A 22,458-nucleotide genomic window follows, 5' to 3' on the forward strand; every position below is an offset into this window, starting at 1 on the left:
ATCATGCTAAAAGGCAAGTGGGAATACTGATAACAATAGACTAAAAATGAGGAGGCAAAATCACCCTGATTGGTCTGAAAGGTAGCCTTGGAAAGCCAAACCATTTCAGAAAGCTCATTTAGCAGCAGGTCTGCAAGGAAATTGCTTCATCGGAATGTGAATTAATAATTGAGGCTACTGAAAATGACTGCATGAGAGACAAGAGTACGTTCCTCAGCAGACTTTCCCTTGCATTATAAAAATAATTTTTATAATATGCCAGTTTACTTGGACCATTGACCAATAGTTACAGGATCTGACTTTTTAGTTTAGACAGAAAACAAGGGGAAATACCAAATAAGGAAGAAAACCGAAGGGAGAACAGCCCAGCAATAATTAGTGTTGAAAATAAAGAAAAAAATATTGATTGTTGCTCAATATGATTCAGAACTAAAGAACTATCTGTCGTCAGCATAATTGGGGTTGCTTGATCTTATTAACATCAAGGTCAAACAACCTTTCTTATTCAGCTACCCTGAGGAACACACATTGATCTGAATTTTAAATATTCTAGTATTTCTAGTTTCAAATGATCTATTGTGAGATTATGGAGTTCTACATTTTGAGACTACTGATAGTGGGGAAAGATGGTGCTTAAAAAGAAGTAAGCAGAAAAGTGCTGATAAGCAATAAGCAATGAAGAAGAAACTCCACAGAAAGGTTTTTCTCTATACTAGTACAAGATGCTAGGATCAGTCACAGATCTGGAAGGTTATAAGTTTTGTTTGTATAAAAAATAAGCAAATTCTTCCCATATAGATAAACAAAAGAAACCATTGCCATGAAAAATGACAACCTGATTGAATGGACATTAGTCAAGTTAATGCTTTCAGGCCACGGAAGCTATGAACTAATGTCAAACATGGAATCAGAAATATTTGTAAACTACCAGTTATTGGATCTGAAAGCAGAAAAATGATACTTCTCTTACACCCTTTTGTTATCTAATATAGAAACAAGATGCTGAATCAAACAGATTGTTAATCTTATAAAGCACTGTCAGCAGCAAGAACATAATATAAAAATGGGGACAAATCCCATAAATGGAACAATTACATAATGATGTCTAATGAGACTATCTAAAACACATTATCTGCAAGCTAGTGTCATAATGCAGGGACACCCTTTGTCCTGCTTTCCTTCCTATGGCTGACTCTGAATAGCATCCTTATGTTTTAGGGCTCCATAGACTTTACATACATACAGAGAGAGAGAAATTGACAAGTACAGTATATAATCCTAAGAAGTCCCCATGATATTTATGAATGAACCTTATGGGAATCAATGTTGTAATTAACTTTTTATCATGAATGACAGTCACTAAATAATAGCAAATGGTGTCTGATAGTATCCACACAGCTACTCCAATTTTAAAGTTATAATCGTTATCAGATTGTATCCCATTTCTATGTTGTATGTCAATGCTGCAATACATGGTGATGGAATACGTGCCAAAGCTCTTAGTTTTCAACCATGAATTTCATGGGGACCTAGGATCCTGTACTTTAGTTAGCATGCAGAGATAGAATGCACCTTATAACAAGAGTTCCTTGAAAATTTAGTCCTTCTCCAAAAAATCCTATTTATTCACTTTCAAGGCAATTGTAACAGCTGTGTAGTTATTTAACTTAAAAGAGATAGGTCTATATACAGGCAGTCCAGAAAAAAGCTGCATCTCATGTCCTGAAAATCAGGAACAGAATTTTTATTACCATATTCCTTCTGTTAATCAGAATTCCAGCTTTTCTTTATAGGAGATCTCAATCTCTAGCCCTTATTATGCAAAACTTACCCTTTTAAGCATTGTATCCTCATTTCTAAAAACATAGTATTTCTTTTTGAATTGTATACCAACACATTAACTAAGAATTGAAAGGAAAAAGAGCTTTCCCTAGAATTGGGGTGTCAAACTCAATTGCATCGAGGGCCGAATCAGGGTTGTATTTGACCTCAGTGGGCCAGAGTAGGCATGGTGAGGGTGGGCATGACCAGCTCGATATCACTTGTGTCGGGGGCACCTGTGGTGGTCCGAATGCTCTGCCAGCAAACACAAGCTCCCGAGCTCCATTTTCAACTGTGATGGCATCCTGCAATCCTCTGCCAGTGAAAATGGAGCTCAAGAGGGCTGCCCACAGCCCTCATAAGCTCTGTTTTTACTAGCAGAGGCTATGCAGGCTGGTCATTTACTGTTTCCAGGGTGGCCCCACGGGCTAGATCTAAGCACCCTGTGGGTCAGATCTGGCTCTCGGGCCTCAAGTTTGATACCCTGCCCCAGAAAGGTTACCTTACATAAAGTTGTGACCTTAGTGTGGAAACAATCTATTGAATTCAGATGGAACAGGTGTCAGGTTATGACTAGCAGTGTGCTAATTATTACTTTGGCTAATTAGCCCACTATAGCAATGTCAGATCTGACCATTAGTTACATCAAATTGTACTGGTATAGCATTGCATGCTGCACGTAAGTTATCTGTACTCAGAATTCAACTGTTTTAGATAAGTTTAGGCAACTATTGTACTTCCTATGTAAGTACTATCTAAGCAGCCATAGTATCACCACCATTATATATTTCTGGGAAAGATATTCTGACATTATTCATATGATTTACAATTACAAAACTTCAACTTGAAAGATAGCTTTCTTTCAGCTTTCCTTTTCTCTTCTTAAAGACAGTTTGCACATAAGTAAGAATCTTCTCTAACTAAAACAACTCCAATTCCCAAACAAGAAATGTGTTAAACGTCTAGTAGAGATGCATTAAAATAAAGGTCATTGACCTTAAAACAAACTGAAATGTTACTAACCAAAGTTAGCTACCTCAAATTATTAAGAATCTTGTTTCAAGATTACCATGAAGGCACAGTGGTTAGAATGCAGTATTGCTGGCTAATTCTGCTGACTGCCAACGGCTAGCAGTTCAAATCTCACTGGCTCAAGGTTGACTCAATTTTCCATCCTTCCAAGGTTGGTAAAATGAGGAGCCAGATTATTGAGGGAAATATGCTGACTCTGTAAACCGCTCAGAGAATGAACCAGTACATAAGATTAAGTGCTATTGCTATTATACTTATAAGGCAATTTTCTAGAATAATACAGCAAGCCTAAGCCTTTGCTCTCTACCCACCTCTCAAAGACAAAACTGGTTTTTCTCAGAGACACTTCAGAATGAAAGGAATAATTTCCAAGGTGGATATTCAAACCAATCCATCAAAATCTTAAACATCCTGTCAGGTAACTTCCAGGTGATTATTCTGCTAATATTGCTTGTTTAGTTTAAAGCTATGTCATTTAAAAAAAAAACATAGTGGAATGTGGATTTAGACTGTCTGGGCATTAAATAAAAGAATGATCAACCAAATGGAAGAGGAGGCCAGATCTGTCATTGATTGTCCAAAAAACTTTAAAAGAAATCAATCAGTAGGTCTCGTACTACCTCTTTGAAGTGCTAAATTGCTATCAAAATTCTAAATTATTCTGTAGCTGAATCTCAATCCAATCTCAAAAAATCCGCTATAGAAAAACCAAAACTTAAACAAAGTAGAAAAATATAAAAAGCATAGATACGGTTCAAAATCTTCAAAATCAGATGATCTTTTGGTTGTCTACACAAACAGTCTTTCTTGGCAAATACTGAAATAATGCATGACCACTTCTTCCAAGATTTAAAAAAACTGATTTATTTTACCAACCTAGTTCTACAGCTCTGGAATTTCATTGTGGTCACCCATCTGAGTCTTCGCCTGCTTAATTTTTTGAAATCAGCATTGCTCATATAAAAAACACATAACCTTTCAGCCTCTTTCTTATTCTGACATTCTGCCCAGTAAGCAATGCTAAATTATAATGAATAGATTTTTTTAAAATAATCTTATATTTTTCCACCAAAAACGGCTTGTTACATGAATCTGTTTGTTGAGTTATTAATATCCTATTCTATCATCTATCTATCTATCTATCTATCTATCTATCTATCTATCTATCTACCAAATTTGACAATAGCAACCTAATGTGTATTGCATGAACTGAATATACACTGCTCAAAAAAATAAAGGGAACACTTAAACAACACAAGGTATCCAAGTCAATCACACTTCTGTGAAATCAAACTGTCCACTTAGGTAGCAACACTGATTGACAATCAATTTCACATACTGTTGTGCAAATGGAATAGACAACATGTGGAAAGCATAGGCAGTTAGCAAGACATCCCCAATGAAGGAGTGGTTCTGCAGGTGGTGACCACAGACCACTTCTCTGTTCCTATGCTTTCTGGCTGATGGTTTGGTCACTTTTGAATGCTGAACGTGCTTTCACTCTACTGGTAGCATGAGACGGAGTCTACAACCCACACAAGTGGCTCAGTAGTACAGCTCATCCAGGATGGCACATCAATGCGAGCTGTGGCAAGAAGGTTCGCTGTGTCTGTCAGCATAGTGTCCAGAGCATGGAGGCACTACCAGGAGAGAGGCTAGTACATTAGGAGACATGGAAGAGGCCGTAGGAGGGCAACAACCCAACATCAGGACCGCTACCTCCGCCTTTGTGCAAGGAGGGACAGGAGGAACACTGCCAGAGCCCTGCAAAATGACCTCCAGCGAGTCACAAATGTGCATGTGGCTGCTCAAACGGTCAGAAACAGACTCCATGAAGGTGGCATGAGGGCCCGATATCCACAGGTGGGGGTTGTGCTTACAGCCCAACACCGTGCAGGACATTTGGCATTTGCCAGAGAACACCAAGATTGGCAAATTCGCCATTGGCACCCTGTGCTCTTCACAGATGAAAGCAGGTTCACACTGAGCACATGTGACAGACGTGACAGGGTCTGGAGACACCATAGAGAACATTCTGCTGCCTGCAACATCCTGTAGCATGACCGGTTTGGCAGTGGGTCAGTAATGGTGTGGGATGGCATTTCTTTAGGGGGCTGCACAGCCCTCCATGTGCTCACCCGAGGTAGCCTGACTGCCATTAGGCACTGAGATGAGATCCTCAGACCCCTTGTGAGACCACATGCTGGTGCAGTTGGCCCTGGGTTCCTCCTAATGCACGACAATGCTAGACCTCATGTGGCTGGAGTGTGTAAGCAGTTCCTGCAAGATGAAGGCATTGATGCTATGGACTGGCCCGCCCGTTCCCCAGACCTGAATCCAACTGAGCACATCTGAGACATCATGTCTCGCTCCATCCAGCAATGCCATGTTCCACCACAGACTGTCCAGGAGTTGGGGGATGCTTTAGTCCAGGTGTGGAATGAGATCTCTCAGGAGACCATCCTCCACCTCATCAGGAGCATGCCCAGTCATTGTAGGAAGGTCATACAGGCACATGGAGGCCACACACACTACTGAGCCTCATTTTGACTTGTTTTAAGGACATTACATCAAAGTTGGATCAGCCTGTAGTGTTTTTTTCCACTTTAATTTTGAGCGTAACTCCAAATCCAGACCTCCATGGGTTGCTAAATTTGATTTCCATTGATAATTTTTGTGTGATTTTATTGTCAGCACATTCAACTATGTAATGAACAAAGTATTTAATAAGAATATTTCATTCATTCAGATCTAGGATGTCTTATTTTTATGTTTCCTTAATTTTTTTGAGCAGTGTACAAACAAACCTCAAAGTCCTATGCTACTTATTTTATTTACAAGGCTCTAATAAAGTTCCAGCAATAATATCAATTATAAATACATGGTTCAGAAAGGGCAAAAGGCATTTATTTACTTCATCCCATTTATTGTTTATGAAATACTATTATTCTTTAAAGCACCTTCATATATTATACTTCAACAGCCTGATAACGTATGTTCCTAAAATTGTTGTTTTTAAAATGTCATATTATATATATTCAAGTCCCTTCAACTTTTTTGTGAATCATATTCTACCTTACACAGTGCAAAGAAATGCTCCCTATAAACCACCCTGAAACATTGGGCACACTTCAAATGGTACTATACTATACTATGTATGGAACTTCCTTTATATAAAGACGTAAGAATATTCTATTTGAGTTCAACCTGTTTCTGTACAAATTGATAAAGTAGATATTCCATGTACTTGCAAAAACTTGTTCAGAGCTTGTCAGAGAAGGCAAAAAAATTAATCTTAACAAAACCCCTTTTGTTCTAACAGATGGCTTAAAATCTGAGTTACTGTGTAAGAAAGGAGGGAAGGATAAATCAGGCATAGTGATGGATCAGTTCCTCTTTAAATTCTCACTGTAAATCATAGAAAGCTAGCCAAATGTACATTCCATCTGCAGCGATAACATTTACAATAGCATTTACATCTAAATGTAGATGCATGAAATTACCCATGCAAACATATATAAGACTTTGGACGCATTTCATTGCATTCTTTGGTTATTCATTAAAACTCACCAATCTTCTACAAACACACTTCAAAGAGCTACACACTCTACAATTAAGACTTCTAGGATTCATCTAAAACTACTTTCCTTAAGCTCTGTACATGCCTATGTACAGAAAGAGAAAGAAAATTTCACCTGATAGTTCTATCAACTCGTCAAATTAATTATGATGGAAAGTCCATATACACATAGATCTATTTAGGCAAAAGCTGGTGTGTGTAGACTATAAACATGGTATTTATATTGCTGAATATCTCAATGTATAATTAAGAAACAATCAAACCCAATAATATTAGACTATATAAAGACATTATCCATCACAGCTTTGCCAATTCAGAGGGCTGCTTAAATCATAGAAATACTGTCATTTAAATATCAAGGTGGGTACATCTCCCAAAAATTCCTTTCAGCCAATCCAAGCGCCTCTTCAGACTGCCAGTGTATGCATGTTCGTACATAGAAGATGTTTCTACAGTGAGTTGCTACAACACTTTTACAAGCAACACTTGTGGTAGTGAAAGAAAGGAAGGGTCTAAAGAAAATGATGTGTACATCATTATCAATACACTTTCCTTTGGTTTATTGACTTACACAATTCTTATCTTTCTATAGTGAAGTATGTTGAGTTCATATATGGAAATTCACTTTGCTGTTAAAGCTTGGGGGTCATCTAAAAACTGCTCATGAACCTTAATAGTAAAACTCAGGTGCAATAAGGAATTAAAAGAAGTTTAGCAACAGCAAGCCTTTTAATCTCAGAAAAGCAACCATCCACAGGGAAGGTCAAAAAAGTCAAGATAGTGAGTATAATTGCAAGACTGAAGCCCCACTCATTTGTACATGCATTTACAGACTTTAATGTATATGTAAAAGGAAAGGGCTTTGATAATGGGTTTCTGATTACCATCATAAAATCTTTGCTTTACCACATAGGCTATGCTGTCTGTAGAGTTTTTCAACTCTATCCTAGATACAAGTTCCTCTAAGTTCGATCATATTAAATCACAATAAATTGCTGTGTGTTGAGAATTGTTCAAATGGGATTAAATAACTTATTGCTTTTATAGAAAATTAGATTAAAATAAATAGACTTTTGAGTGGGTCACATACACCCAATGTTTGCCATGGCTGCAAAATACCTTTTCCCAGAAGCAAAAAAGCACTGGACTTTGAGATCTGTTTGATTCTAAGGCAATGTTGGAAATAAAAGATTTTCTTCTTGAAAGTAGTGCTTTGGTGCATACTAAGTTCCTAGTCATTTTCTAAAAATTAAAAGAATCTTAAGAGAATTAGGGGAGGAAGCTTGGGAGATACCAACAAATACTCCATCAGGCATATTGTCACTCTGGAACACTTCGTTACTCTTGCTTTATTTAACCATGGAATAGACAAAGTATTCAAAAGTATCTGGAGAATTAAATAAATGAATTCATTAAATAAATGAATTAAATGGAATTTGAGTTATAATTAGACCTTCTCACAAGTAAAACCAATCATTACCATAAACCTTCTATCAATCAATTCAGTGGGATAGCTCCAAACTATAATACATCCAGTAGTAATAATAGTAATATAAAATGATAATACTAGTCATAACAAGTACTGAAAAACAACCACACATTCAGATTACTAAAGTTGTAAAAATAGGCCTTCTACATGAGAAAACTTTCTGCAAAATAAGCATAAATTGTGGTTATAATCAAAAAAGAAATTTTTATAATTATAGGTCAATATAGTAAAAAGATTAAATATATTATATTACATAGTTTGACAGAAGCCAGAATAGGTTTTGCCAGAATAGGTTTTGCAAAATTATGGAAAGGAGCTAATATCCCTTCAGAAGATTTTGTCATGCAAACAGTACTGGAATGCGCTGAAATGGATAAGCTCACATTGGAAATGAAAGACAAGGAGGATTCCGAATATTATGCAATATGGAATAAATGGTATGAGTGGTTAAAAAACAGATATAAAGATTAAGATGAAGGATTATGGCAAATAAAGCAAGAAACCTTAATAGATTATCAATATATGTATGTATAATAATGTATATAGGATATAACAAAACGTTGTTACAAATATGAGTGAGATTTGTATTTTTGAAAACCATAATAAAAACAATAAAAAGAAAAAAGAAATAAAAAAGAACATTTTATTTTTACACTTCAGTAATTAAAGTAGTGACCTTTAGTGGTTAAGGCATCAGGCTAGAAACCAGGAGACTATGAGTTCTAGTCTCATCTCGAGCACAGGCTGACTGGATGATGGATGGCATATTTATTTAACTAATAAATAAAACATATTGTTATATCTCTCCAATTAATAACTGCAGAATAATTGATACATTTTCACTACCCAGAATTATCAATTTTTTTCAGAAATCAGTTTCAATATGAAAGCACTCTCTCTCTCTCTCTCTCTCTCTCTCTTTCTCTCTCTCTTTCTCCCCTCCCTCCTTTCCTCCTTGTCTCTTTCTTACCTTTGCGAAGAGCACATGTTATAGATAAGGTCCAATATATCCACAAGAAATGTTTAAACATTTTGACCTAAAAATAGAACAGAAAATAATCATTATGCATATTTTCATAAAACAATCACAGTAAAAATCTTGATAATGGTTAAAGCACCATGATAGAAACTGAGTGAGACTAGGAGTTCTAATTCTGCTTTATGAATGGAAGCCATAGGTGATTTTGGGTCAGTCATTTTCTGTCCTCCTAACACACTTCACAGATTTGCAAAAAAAAAAAATCTAAAGATTAAAATAAGACTATTGTCTTCACTTCACACCAACTATTACTGTCTAATGGATAATAAAATTTGACCTTTTTTGGAAAAATGAATTCCTTGATGGTGTCCCTTAATTATAACCCATACTGTGAAATATCTCAACATTTTAGAAGCTGGCAACATTTATACAAAAGCAAGAATAGCAAAATTAGCTTAAGACTTCAAATGGTCTCTAGATGACACCATCCAGGAGAGGAGTTCAAGAGATAGGACTTTCCCACCTCAGAAATGTCAACCTCTTTGCCTATCTCTCCCATGCTCTGTGCTAAGAAAAGCAGGTCCTTCTTCGGAAAGAAGAAAGCAATGAATCTGAACTGGAGAGAAATTGATAAACTAATTGCCAGGAATGTTATATTTTTTAGTCTTAGACTTTAGATTCTCTATGTGTGGGAGGAAAAAGATTTGAGAAAGAAGAGTTGTTGAGGCCTAGGAAGAGGGAAAAGAAGTTGACAGGCCAAAATGAAATCTGTGTGTCTTAAATGGTGAGCTGAAGATTCCTCAAAGTCCCTCAGTATAGCAGGGATTTTATTGACAGAATATACATATACATGTATATGATTAGGCAACCTGAGGCATGTGGGTTTTTTTTCAAAACCACATTTAAATTTGCTTTTATCCATTATGACAGAAGTGCCATAGAAGTTTTCTGGAAATGTTCTGAGCATAAAAGGACTACATATAAGCATGTTTCAAAATCTACTCTATAACAAACAATCTGGACTTCATTCCCCTCTGGAAAAATGATTCACAAAGAAACGTAACAACCAAATTAGGCCTTTTTAAGATGACTGGAAATTATAACCGTGCTACACAACCTCCATTTAAAGAAACCAAAAAAATGACTTAATCTATTCAAGTCAATGGGATTTCATAATTGACTTCAACATGACATGCCGACTATATTTACTTTATTGCATCATTTGTAAAAAAAAAAAAAAGAATAAATTATAGAAATACTGTACAAGCTGCCAAACCATATTTGGATAAAATTGTGCTGACACACATATATATGGCTAAGTTCCTTTCCCTTAAGAATCCTGAAGCTCAACATCAAAGCTTAGTTTCAAAATATTTTTCAGTGCAGTCATACACCAGATATACTTGATATGGGCAATTACTCAAGCTGACGAGTCAACTGCCATTGGGAATGATTGGAATGATCAGCTAAAGATAACTTAATTATTTATGAGTTTGAGTCAATTCATGAATTTATCTATAATTAAGGTTCCATACATTTCCATCAGGATAAAAATAATAGTAAGGAAACAGACTTAGCTTTGTTCTAAGCTCTTTGCCAGCAAGTATTGCATTGCTTATAGAAAGAGCTCAAGATTCTAATGAATAATATTTTATAGCTGGGAAATGGCAAAAAAAGGATTACAAAAATAATCAAGTGGGCTGTCTAAGAAAAGATTACAATATGGGGAAGGCAGGCAAACAAAGGGAATTACAGGTAGTCCTCAACTTATAACCATTTATTTTGGAATTATATCAGCACTGAAAAGACCTGTCCTCACACTTATGACCATTGCCACACTCCCATGATCACTTGATCAAAATTTGGGCATTTAGCAAACAGCATATATTTACAATTGTTACAGTGTCCTGGGGTCATGTCATGTGATCATTGTTTATGTTTCCCGCCATCTTTCAACAAGCAAAGTTAATACAGGGAACTTGTTTACCAACCATGCGTTTCATTTAACAACTGCAGTAATTTGCTTAATAACCATGGGGAAAAAAGAATTGTAAAACCAGGCACAACCCATTTAACAGCCACCTTGCTTAGCAACAGAAATTCTGATTCAAATTGCAGTTATAAGTTGAAGAGGTAGTCAGCTATCTATATTTATAATCAGGTTTTTTAAAAAACTGCTATTTTACAACTTAAATCAGTTGGCTAATTTTCCATCTGATTTCACTCACCCATAAATCAATCCTTGCTATCTTCAGAAAAGTATAATGCTGGGAAAGTGAAAGGGAACGGAAGAGAACAACAAGCACTAAGATGGATAGTCTCAATTACAGCAGTGATGGGTAAACTGCATTAAGACTTGAAGGACCAGGTTGGGATCAGATCATTCTAGAGAAACTCTATGTCAAGGGTATCAAACTGATGGCCCATGGGCCAGATGCATCACATGCAGGCCATGCCCACCCCTGCGAAGGGAAAAAAACATCACGGAATGCCATGAGATGGCAACGTGATGCCACAAGCTTGACACCCATGATCTATGTGGTCACTAAGAACTGACACGAATTTGATGGCAGATAATCAATCATGAATCAACCCAAAAGGTCATAAAATGGGCCAAAACTCACATAACCTCTGCCTTACTTAGCAATGGAAATGTTGGACTCAGTTGTGGATGTAAGTCAAGAACTACCTGTATAAATTTCATAACTTCAGATACTTAATTCTGAATTTATGAAGTGCTGTAATTTCTTGAAGACTGAATTATTCCGGTATTATGTTCAAAATACAAAGCAAACTTCTCACTTGATTATCAATTTTTTTGTATAAATATTTACCATAACAAAATTTCTGGATCTGAAATTTGTACTAAAAGTAAGGAAAGTAAATGGAATGGTTTGCCACTTTATAAGCATATAATAACCTAACAGATTCTTTAGGCAGAGATAAGATCAGCTAAGAAAGCTAAAGTTCTGCTCCAAGCTAATTTAGTCTAATTACTGCATTCTTGCCAAAAAATGTCAGATTTTCACCACTTCAGAATTGCACAATATTTTCTTATTCCACATTATTGCTCTTGGCAAGAACAGGAGAAGACACAAATAGTTAAATGTTCACAGCAGGATAGGGGAAAGTAGCCCAAAACTGAAGCTTCTGTGATTAATTTCACATTAAGTATTCTTTCTTAGAATTCTACTGCTTTAAAGTAAATGTGAGAATCAATGGTGAAAATTATTATATATTTTATGATGGAGTCATGTATTTACAGTTTAAATGACATGGAATCCAATTAAAGTAGCTTTCAATATACTGTAAATGCTGGAATAACCAACATTCTTTTTAATCCAAAACAGGAAACTGCCTTCTAAGACCATTTTTCTTATATTTACCTTAAAGCAACACATACTTTGCAAATCATAAGGCCTCTATTTAGATATAGCCTTTTCTCCAGCATACTGTTGGTTGGATCCAAACTCAAAGGTCACCTACCCTGTTTCTCCAACAATATGGCCTCCCCCAATAGGAAGTCCCAGCATGTTTTATAGGCGTGAAATGAAATTAAGCCCCTCCCCCCAAATTAAGGCCTATATTAAAACATGTGAAATGGGGGGAATGATGGGGGGGGGCTTGCCGTTAGGAAGTACTTTTGTTGCACACCTGGATATGGTGCTCCCTGCATTGACCCCAATACGAAGTGCCCCACTAACACCAAGGTCAACATCCAAGCCATCACCACCCGCCCGCCCGAAGATGCAAGGGGGGGAAATTAAGTAACCCCCGAAAAGACAGCCTAGCCATTTTTTCGGGGCTCAAAAAAAAATAAGATCCAGCCTTATTATATGAGAAACACGGTATCATATTTCCTAAAATATTCTTTATTTCAAGGAGCATTAAGTCAATATAACTGTATACTAATTTCAATATAAGAATAATTTTCACTCCCTGTAAGATGTTTCCAGGCTTACTTTAAAGTGTTTTGTTTCTTCTAGTTTAGACAAAGAAATATGAAATCTGGGTGCTGTCTTAGAGCCACAAAAGAGCATACAGTTTTCTAATTAAACAGCAACACATTAAGTCTCTAAGGCTGTGTTTGCTGAGCAAGCTGTGACTAAATACTTCCCAGGTATATCATTTTCCAATATTGTATTTTATTATGCTAAACAAGTCAGTTGAAAGAAAATATGCACAAGATCATTAAAGAAACAACACCTTAAAATTGATAAGCATAGAAATGAAAAGGGGGAAAGGAAAAAAAGCCAGGAAATTATTTTATAAACAAAAAAATTACCCAAAGTCTGCATTATTTTTTTAAAAGCAACCATTATCAAGCAGTGCACATCAATGTTCAAATGATGTTAATCAAAAGTATATTCTTTTATCCACCCTTATTGAAGAATCCACAATTCTTCATAGCAGGATATATACAAAATTCCAATAATATACCCAACGAGAACTTGGATTTTCAACATGCAATGATTGAGCCAAAATTGTTAGCTCTGCTAGTATCAGCCCCAAATGCATTAATAGCTCAGAACCAAATTAATAGTCCTTTAATTACATATCCAGCAGCATGAAGATTGCAATCTAACCATGCTAAAATTCCCTGTAGCATTCAAATACAGAAATCAACAATTTTGTTGCTTAAACCTATTTTAGTGTCACAATTTCACATTGTTTACTGCAATTCTCCTTTTGTTCACCAAGACATTCACATTTCTACTTCCCAAGGTTATCTAATAATTACCATCAGCTAATAGTTGTTATATCTGATGGTGTGGCTTTTGCTGTATCTGCTTCAGGCTGGATTTCCAGATAAAAAGTTCTAGACCAAGATTGCCTTTGCTCAGTGTCCCCAGTTTGTTCTCTCTAGATCTGTTGTTCTTCAAACTGTTGAACTGTAAATCCCAGGGTCTCCAGCTGTTGGTTGTATTAACTGAGAAGTAATCCAATGCAGCTGGAAGACCTTAGGGTAATAAGAGTTTCTTAGATGATGGCCACCACTAGGCAAAAACAGAAAAAAAACCTTTTTTTAACTTGGATTTTAGGCTGCAGTATATTTACTGTTCTTCTCACATGCATACATGGAATGCAGCTGTTTCTGATTTACAACTTGTAAAAAAACAGAATAAGGTTTGACAGAGCCACCAGTGCATGAATGAGCAAGCAGTCTCTATTGTAGTTCACTGAGGATCAAACAGATTCATGAAACCATATAAGTTTATACTGTGAATATCTCAGAAGAAAGTTTTCTCTGAGCCCTACCCCTCCCCTCTTTTTCAAGGACTTCTTGAGAAACAAAAATGGCTCCCTGCTTCCTGAACAAGTTGATCAGTCAACAGCTGGACTCCTTGTTTTCAACTATCATGGCTGTCATAAGAAAAGTACTAAAGATCTTCTTTCAACTGGAAAAGTCTTGTTAGATATTTGCCAAAATATAACAAATGTATTTGCTAATGCCTAAATTGTGTTTTATCCAAACTGAAGAGTAAAAAGAAATTGGCAGTTGCTTTCATTACTGCTAGCAAAAGGAAACAATCATATAGCTTACTGCATTAAGAAAAGGGAAAGATTGTAACATCCTTTGCCATCTTGGGCCCTCACATATTTTGCTACCTTGTACCATGCACATTTAACACTCAGGATTTATTTTGCAATTCTAATAGCTGTTGTATCTTCTTGAGATTTAGCTCCCATAAATTTGGCAGGGTGTAGTTCAAAGCATATTTAACCAGTTAGTTCCATTAAACTTGATCCCAAGTAAATACACTTAAAACTACAATCCAAGTTGCTGAAATGGCTTGTCTGATTTCACGCTTTCAGAAAAGCTGAAGAAGCGTTAGACCCTGTATTTCATGGGAAGAGACTCCAAGGCAGTACTTCCCAAATTGTATTCAACTAATAAGTTCCTTGGAGTACTACACCATGTAATATACACTTTATTATTCATCATCACATCATCTTCACTCCTGTTAGATTATTGATGGATCTTTAATTGCCTAATACAGATTAGGTTCATTATAAATTATACTGCTTAAATATTCTGTCTTCCATTTAATTAACTTTGCCAGTTTTACCATATTACTACCAACTGATTCATTGTTCTGCTGTTCACAGTTGGTTAATCTGGGCTATATTCAATTAATCAGTCTCTTGATTAACTCATTATCACTTGTAGTGATCCAAGTACTACATCGCAGAATCTGCAAATGATTACACTGCCCCACAAAGCATCATTTTGCTCCTTACTTGTTTTCCCTCCCCATCAAAATTACATTATTTATATTCTGTTGATTTTTTTAAAAAAATATTTGTCACACACCAAAAAGCTGTATAGATGTAAAGCAGATCCCATTTTTTAACCCAATAAGTCAAATAGGAGCCCACCAGTCAGGTATTGCTGTCCATTATAGTAGGTTCTGCTTATTTAGATTTCCAGATATGAGGTATATTCTTAATAAGCTGCCATTAGTGGTCCATGGTGGATCATATATTGGCATAAGTTGGGTTCATGTGCTGCACTAAAATCAAATCAAAATATGATTCAGTGCAAAGTATACAATCACTCTTAGAATGCACTTTAGATATAATTATGTCTAATTAATTAGACAATGTTTGTGGAAGAGAAACTTGGCTTAGAGTAAGAAAAAATGACCAAGTTTGTATTTTCAGAATGATGTAATCACGTGACATATCATTACATTTTTCCCCTTTGTGGATTTGGGGTGGGCATGACCTGCACATGACACATCCAGCCCTGGGCCACCAGTTTGACACCCCTGGACTAGTCAATCATGAAGGAAGATTCCTACATAATCTGCCTGAAGAGGAAAGGCAAGATGTTAAGCTAATAAATAGGTAGCCATCAAGTCTAAATCAGCTACTCACTAGCAGCAGACCATATATCAGAGAAACCATACCTACAGCCATAGTCCAGAGCCTAATTCTGTCCCCACATTCACTCAGACTACATATATTGTATCAATAGAGGAGAATATTTGTAACTCAGGATTGAAATGAGGGAACCTTGATGCTCTCTGAGTTTGGTTGTTTTCTTGCAGATATTTTATTAGCCAAATTAGGTAACATCCGTGAATAGATGAGGTTACCTAGTTTGGGTAATGAAACATCTACGAGAACAAAAACAGCTCAGAGACCACCAAGAACCCTCAACAAATATTGTCTATGTAAATGTTCATTTTCCATAGCACCAGGAGTCATATATTTTGTCTGTCTTCCTATGTGAAATAAATTATTGTATTGTTCAAACTCTGACAACCAATACTAAAAAAAAAAAAAACAGGGAAACTAGTGACATGTCCTCAGCTGTGATGGAATATATCTCTGCAGAAGCAGTGGAGAAAATTTTGGCAACTGTGCCATCCCCAACTGGAGGAGGGAAAGGGACAAAGTTCAGGGTAGCCACACTCTAGAATTCCTTCAGATATTATCTAGGACGTAGGTAATAAAATTGTATCTTTATCTTGACAAAAATCTGTCCATTAATCAAATAAGGACTGAACCCAATTGGATCTCACTCTCTCGCCTCTGGGCTTGGGCCTGACATCAACATTTTTGAATAAGGTGTTCTTGAACTAAACTTAAAAAGTCCAGTTATAATTTTTGTTTTTTCTGTATTTCAACAGGAGTCCACTCTTTACAGCTTGTCATGTATCTAATCTATTACATAACACATTTTATAGATGTTACAAATAGTAACAACATGAAATATACTAGCCTTTAAGATGCTATAAAACTGTTTTGAAAATGAGCAAAGTGACAAAGTTTCTGTTGGTCTACATACTATTTATTGTGGAACAGTTATACTTAAATTCGACAGTGAAAAAAATGCTCTCATAGAGCAGAGAAATATTTTCTCTATAGGACATGAACATGTGATGCAACAAATTATTTACTGTTATCACCTTTTTCTGCTACAGCAGCTTCCCCAATCTGTTAGTACTGGCTGGAGATGAAGAAAATTCTAATTCAACTTGTTTGAAGGGCATGAGGCTGGAGAAATGTGATATTACAAGATATAATCAAGGTGAAACTTAGTTGGAACTGCCAGGCATATAGTGGAGGCATATACTTTTAAAAGCCAGATAGTGTTGAAAGCAGTTATGACCTCCCAAATCCAATTCCAACTTACCATAAGTTCAGTGAGTGACTTTGAGGCAAAACCAATCTCTCAACCCACTTTAGATAACTTAATAATGGGAAAGCTATCTTGCCCTCCCTTCTTGGCTGTAACAGTTTACCATGGCAGACAGATGCTAACTCTGGGCTGACTCAGCAGAATTTGGCTTGCCTCTGTATTCAGTAATTATGAATGTTGATGGTCTGAGGAGGTTGAGGTCTTATGAAATCACTGATGTCCCGTGGTCTCTTTGAGACAGGCCAATTCATTGTTGAAGGTCATTAAAGCCCACAATACACCTTAACGCCTTGCTAGAATTCCCTGCTAGTCTTCACGTGGCATGATAGCAGTGTTCCAATATCTCAGGGGTTTCCATAAAGAAGAGGGAGTCAACCTATTCTTCAAAACACCTGAAGGCAGGACAAGAAGCAATAGATGGAAACTAATCAAGGAGAGAAGCAACTTAGAACTAAGGAGAAATTTCCCAAAAGTTAGAACAGTTAGTCAGTGGAACAACTTGCTTCCAGAAGTTGTAAATGCTCCAACACTGGAAGTTTTAAAGAAGAGATTGGACAACCATTTGTCTGAAATGACATAGGGTTTCTTCCTTGAGGCAGTTGGACCGAAGATCTCCCTTCCAACTTCGTTATTCTGTTCTTCGTTATTCATCCCTTTCCTTCTTGGCACAGTTTACTGAAGAAGGTGCTGGCTAATAAAGCAGACACCAGAACACCCCTCCCTACACCGTTCCGCCGCCTTCCATTCTCCGTGGCTATTGCTAGCACCACCTTAATGTATTCCTTAAGTTGTCGGGATGCCAAACCCCAGAACCTCTCCCGCCCTTCCCCCCCACCCCCAACTCCACTCCCTTCCAAATCTCTTTCCCACCACCTCTTTTTCTCGCGCGCGCTCACACTTCGTCTCCGTCAAACAAAAGGCGCCAGGCCAATGGCTCGGGACTTCCCAACTTCACACACCAGGACGAGGAGGGAAGGACAAAGGATCCAGACTCCCTCCCAGATGAAATGATCCGTCCACGTGGCTGCCGGAGGACCAGACCTCCCAAGCTCCCTTTCTCAGTCCCGGGGGATGCGCCTGTTGGGAGCGTCCTGCGCCCGGCTTTGCAGCGAGCGCGCTGGGCAAAGGGGGGAGTAGCGGGGGGGGGATTTTCCGAAGGACTGGCGGGAATAGGAGATCGGAAGCCAACGCTTCCTAAAACCCGCGCTGGGGAGTCTTTTTTTGGGCAGCAACTTTGGCAAATTTATCCTCCTGCTGTGTCGCCGGGGGCGGGAGCCTCGTTTCACCAGCCAAACGATATTTTCACACAGAGCAAGACGTGGAGTGGGCACGCTCCTCCCTCCCGTTTCTCCCCCCCTCCCCTCCCCGGCTTCCTCACCCCGGCGATGGACGAAAATGGGAACAGGCTTTTCTTTCTCCAGGAAAGAGGAAAACGTGGCTGTTGGAACATCATCCTCCCCATCACTCACTGCAGAGGCAGCTGAAGGAGCCATTCTGCCTAAAGCTTTTATTTGAGGAGAACCATGCGTGCCTTTGGTTGGGTTCCCACTTCTTTTATAGAAAGAGCGAGGAGTTCGTTGAGGACACAGGCCCATAACGTGGGAGGTGAGGGAACTTAAAACGCCAGCAAGTTGGTATTAAAATGGGCAACAAAATGAGGGCAGATAAAGGAGTCAGCGCGGAAGTTCTCCGTCTCCTTTAGATTAATAACCAGGGGGCTGCTCCAGACCTGCTTGGTTTTCTGTACAACTTGAAGATCGAGTGGACGGGCAAAGCGCCCAGAGTTTGCTAGAGAGAGTAGTCTGTTTTTCGGAGTGGGCTGTTTCCGAGAATGAAGGGAAGCGAAGAAGAGGGCAAATTCCTACCCCTTGCTTGCACAGAATCGTTTCCTTACATGCATGTACCTCTTTTCCCGCCAAAGTTGGCGCTGTAGCCCAAGGAGAGAACAGAGCACTTTAAAAACAGTTTCGTGGCCCAAGTAAATCCCAAACTAACATAGGCCCAGAACTGCAACACCCCTTTCATGTCTCTTTCACATAATCAGGGTTTGAACTTAGTATATAGATCCTGGGAATCAGGGCTTGTTCTTTGAGAACAAGAAATAACCGAGAAAGAAAGCAGAAGAAATATCTGCAAGGAGAACATTTAGCCATTCGTAGCGGATAGCACGACGTTCAGTAACCTAGAATAGTAACAAAAACTATTGTCAGCAAGAATAGCACTGACACAAAGTTTCCCTCCCTGTGAGAAATTTCCCAAGATGCTGTCTATGTCAGGGGTCTCCAACCTTGGCCGCTTGAAGCCTGGCGGACTCCGATTTCTATTTGCTGGCTGGGGGATTCTGGGAGTTGGAGTCCGCCAGGCTTCAAGCGGCCACGGTTGGAGACCCCCCCGGTCTATATCTCCTTCACGCCTTCCGACATTCAGAGTTTCTCCAGCAGAGGGAGCAGCGGAACTGCGCAAAGACGCGCCAATCCCTTCCAACTTCCAAGACTTGGGAGTTTGAAGACTCGCGAACGCCTCTCCTTCCCGGCTCCCCGTTTATAAAGCACCGGCGACGGGAAGCGCCGGAGCTCCTTGACCGGGAAGGCTGCACGGTCCGCCTTGCCTCCGAGCGCCGAGTTCATTCATTTGCTCAACAGAAAGAGGGGAGTCCTTCGCGGATCCCTTTCGGGGTAGCAGGATTGCTCCCGCCTGCTTGCAAGGAAAGAGGGTGTGTCGGCAGCCGCTGGGCGGGGCAGGAGGGGAGCCTTATTACTCTCCAGCTTTCTTTAAAGCGGGGAGGAAGCAAAAAACAAAAACCCCTAAGGTTATCTCAGCGTTTGGGGAAAGGGGGAGGAAGAGTCTGCCTAGAAGAAAGCAGCTGGGATGGAAGAAGACGATTAGTTGTCGATGACATAGACTTTTCCTGTAGAAAAACCCTGACACTCCCCTGCACCGCCCCGTAACATTTCGAGCCCGCCAAAGAGATGGAGCCAAAACTCCTTGGCTCCCGCCACGCACAGGAAGACTGAGATAAACGCTCCGAAAGAAAAGGCGAGAAGGGAAATTTTCCTCACTTCCCACTTCCCCCCGCCCCATCCCCCCCAGCTCGGCAGCAACATGCCGAGACAGACAAAACAATGCTTCCATCTCCCAACACATTTAGATTCACAAGAAACTCAGTCCCTCTTTCCCACCCCACCCGCCAACACCACACCCACCCCGTTTTTTCCATGTTGCATTCATTGCTAGCTGGCCAAGTCTTACTCATTTTGGGATGAAGCGACCGCTTTCTCCCGGGATGTTGCCTTTTGCAATCTGGATCAGTAGGTCAGTTAAACAACACTAGCTTTTGTAACCTAGATAGATAGATAGATAGATAGATAGATAGATAGATAGATAGATAGATAGATAGATAGATAGATAGATAGATAGATAGATAGATAGATAGATAGATAGATAGATAGATAGATAGATAGATAGATAGATAGATAGATAGATAGATAGATAGATAGATAGATAGATAGATAATCCCTTCTCGCAACTTATTTCAAAGAACTGATTTCGAACTTCTCCCTTGGAGCCTGAAATCACATAAAATTGGCTGTGGAGGGTAGGGCAATGGGATACCTCGCAGAAAAGCCTTGCAGGGACTTCACGTTAACGCTAAAGTTTGTCACATCAGCGACATCAGTTTACTTCCCAAACGCTTTTTCCCTCTTGATTTTTCTGACTCCAAGGGTTGCTTTTGCAGCAAGTTAAGAAAAAGAGAAAAAAAACTCCACTCTTAGAACAAAGCCCAAAAGTGATCGATGGAAGCGCTTCCCATAAGACTGGCAGGGCTGCGCCGGGAGGCGAAAGAAGCAAGGGGGAGATTGGGAAAGTTGAGCATCCGCGACGCCTTTTCTTCTCTGACCTTTGTGGTCTTCCCCACCACCTCCGCGGCCCCCTGGCTACTATGGTCATGGGAGATCCGACCTCCACTCTCCGCCCCAGGTTTTTCTGCCAGGAAATCTCCGCGGCCAAGCCTGGGAAAGGAGAACTTAAGTGTTCTCCAGGAATCCCCCAAACCAACTCCACGGCTTCCACCGCCCGGCTCAGCCCCCGCAGCCGAACCTGCTCGCCAAGTCCGCCGCTTCCCAGCACCTCCTTCCCTCCAGAGCCGCTTTGTGTCTTCCAGACCCTAAGAAACGCTTCCTCCCAGCCATTAACCGTTTCCGAACCGCCGGATTCCCCCTACCTTGCCTCCCATTCAAGAACTCTTGTCTGGCCACACTCTCTCTCTCTCTCTTTCTTCCCCCATTCTTTCCACTTTTCTTTGTTCTCTTTCCCCCCAATCAATATTGTGCATTACACTCTGCCTCTCCGCGAAAAGCTTCGGCCTCCTCCAAAGGTATGAATGAAAGAAAGCATGAAAGAGCCGGCGGCTTCAAAATCATCCCCATCAGTTTTTTCTTCTTCTTCTCCCCAACCCTTTAGCTTTTTCCAAAGTCTTTTGTCTTACAGGTAACGCCCCCCCTTAGGTGTTCCTTCTCTCCCCCCCCCCCCACTCACTTGACCAGCAGAAAATAGAAAGGAGGGTTGCATAGTTACCTTTCAGAGCAGTTTATTGCAGAGGCTACCAAAAAGAAAAGAAAAAAGAGGGGGAGAGAGGGAGGGGAGTGAGAGAGAAAAGAGGAGCCCCAATCAGAGATGGCTGATAATCCAGAGGCTCCCTCGGGCGCGAAGTCCCCCGTCTAGTAGCCACTTGGGAAACGGGTTCTTCGGGGGCTTCTCCTGGCGCCCTCTCTCCTACGGCGACGAGCACCTGATCCCACCGGGGCGCGTGAAGTGCTGCAGCTCCCGGCAGAACGAAGCACCCAGCGCGCTTTGCCTGCAAGTTCAAATGCGGACTTCGCCACCCATCATGATTATATCGGGTCCCGTCAGCGTTCCGAGAGGAGGGGCCCTGCCTTGCCTCTCCGAGAGGAGGGCTCTTCTGGCTGCACACCCGCCGAGGTTCGCCAAGAAGACCGAGCCCAGAGCCAACGAGGGGCAGCAGCAGCAGCAGGAAAGCTGCGGCGGCGGCGGCTTCTTCCTCCTCTCCCACCCCACCTCGCTCCCCTTAGCCCCAAAATCTCCCGAGAGGCTCTGCAGACCCCAGTCGCCGCCGCGGCACCACATGAGGTGTGTGGGAGGGGAGAATAGGCGGCTACCGGCGCTCCCCTCCCCTTCCCTCCCCAGGGACAAGAAGAGACTTCAGATGGCGAAATTGGGACAGAAGGAAATCGGGGCACACGCTGTGGATGGGGGCTTCCTCCTTTGTGACTGCCGGCAAAAATAATGTTTTAAAAAATGTGCGAGGTGAGAGGGACGGCGGGGGTCCGGTTTGAGCCGCCCCACCAACTCTCCAAAGATGGTTGAAAGCCAACGCTCGGCTAAGG

General features: G+C 39.9%; 1 protein-coding gene across 3 annotated transcripts in view; it reads right to left on the reverse strand.

Annotated features, from left to right (window-relative positions):
- The window catches only part of VCAN (versican), a 96,279-nt gene extending 74,150 nt beyond the window's left edge, over positions 1–22,129 (reverse strand). For 2 of the 3 annotated variants that reach the window (XM_087927086.1, XM_026718802.2), the window contains exons 1-2: positions 21,629–21,743; positions 8,893–8,959 (exon numbers count right to left, since the gene is read on the reverse strand). In XM_087927086.1, the coding sequence (XP_087783212.1) occupies positions 8,893–8,953 (61 nt within the window). In that variant the 5' untranslated portion in view covers positions 8,954–8,959; positions 21,629–21,743. Of the gene's footprint in view, positions 1–8,892; positions 8,960–21,628 lie in introns of all 3 variants that reach the window. The other variant, XM_087927085.1, reaches the window with a different exon arrangement.
- Positions 22,130–22,458: the final 329 nt, after the last annotated feature.

Source organism: Pseudonaja textilis, chromosome 2 (genome assembly GCF_049901715.1).
Source record: "Pseudonaja textilis isolate UNSWEBS1 chromosome 2, rPseTex1.2, whole genome shotgun sequence".
In the NCBI taxonomy this organism is placed as follows: Eukaryota; Metazoa; Chordata; class Lepidosauria; order Squamata; family Elapidae; genus Pseudonaja; species Pseudonaja textilis.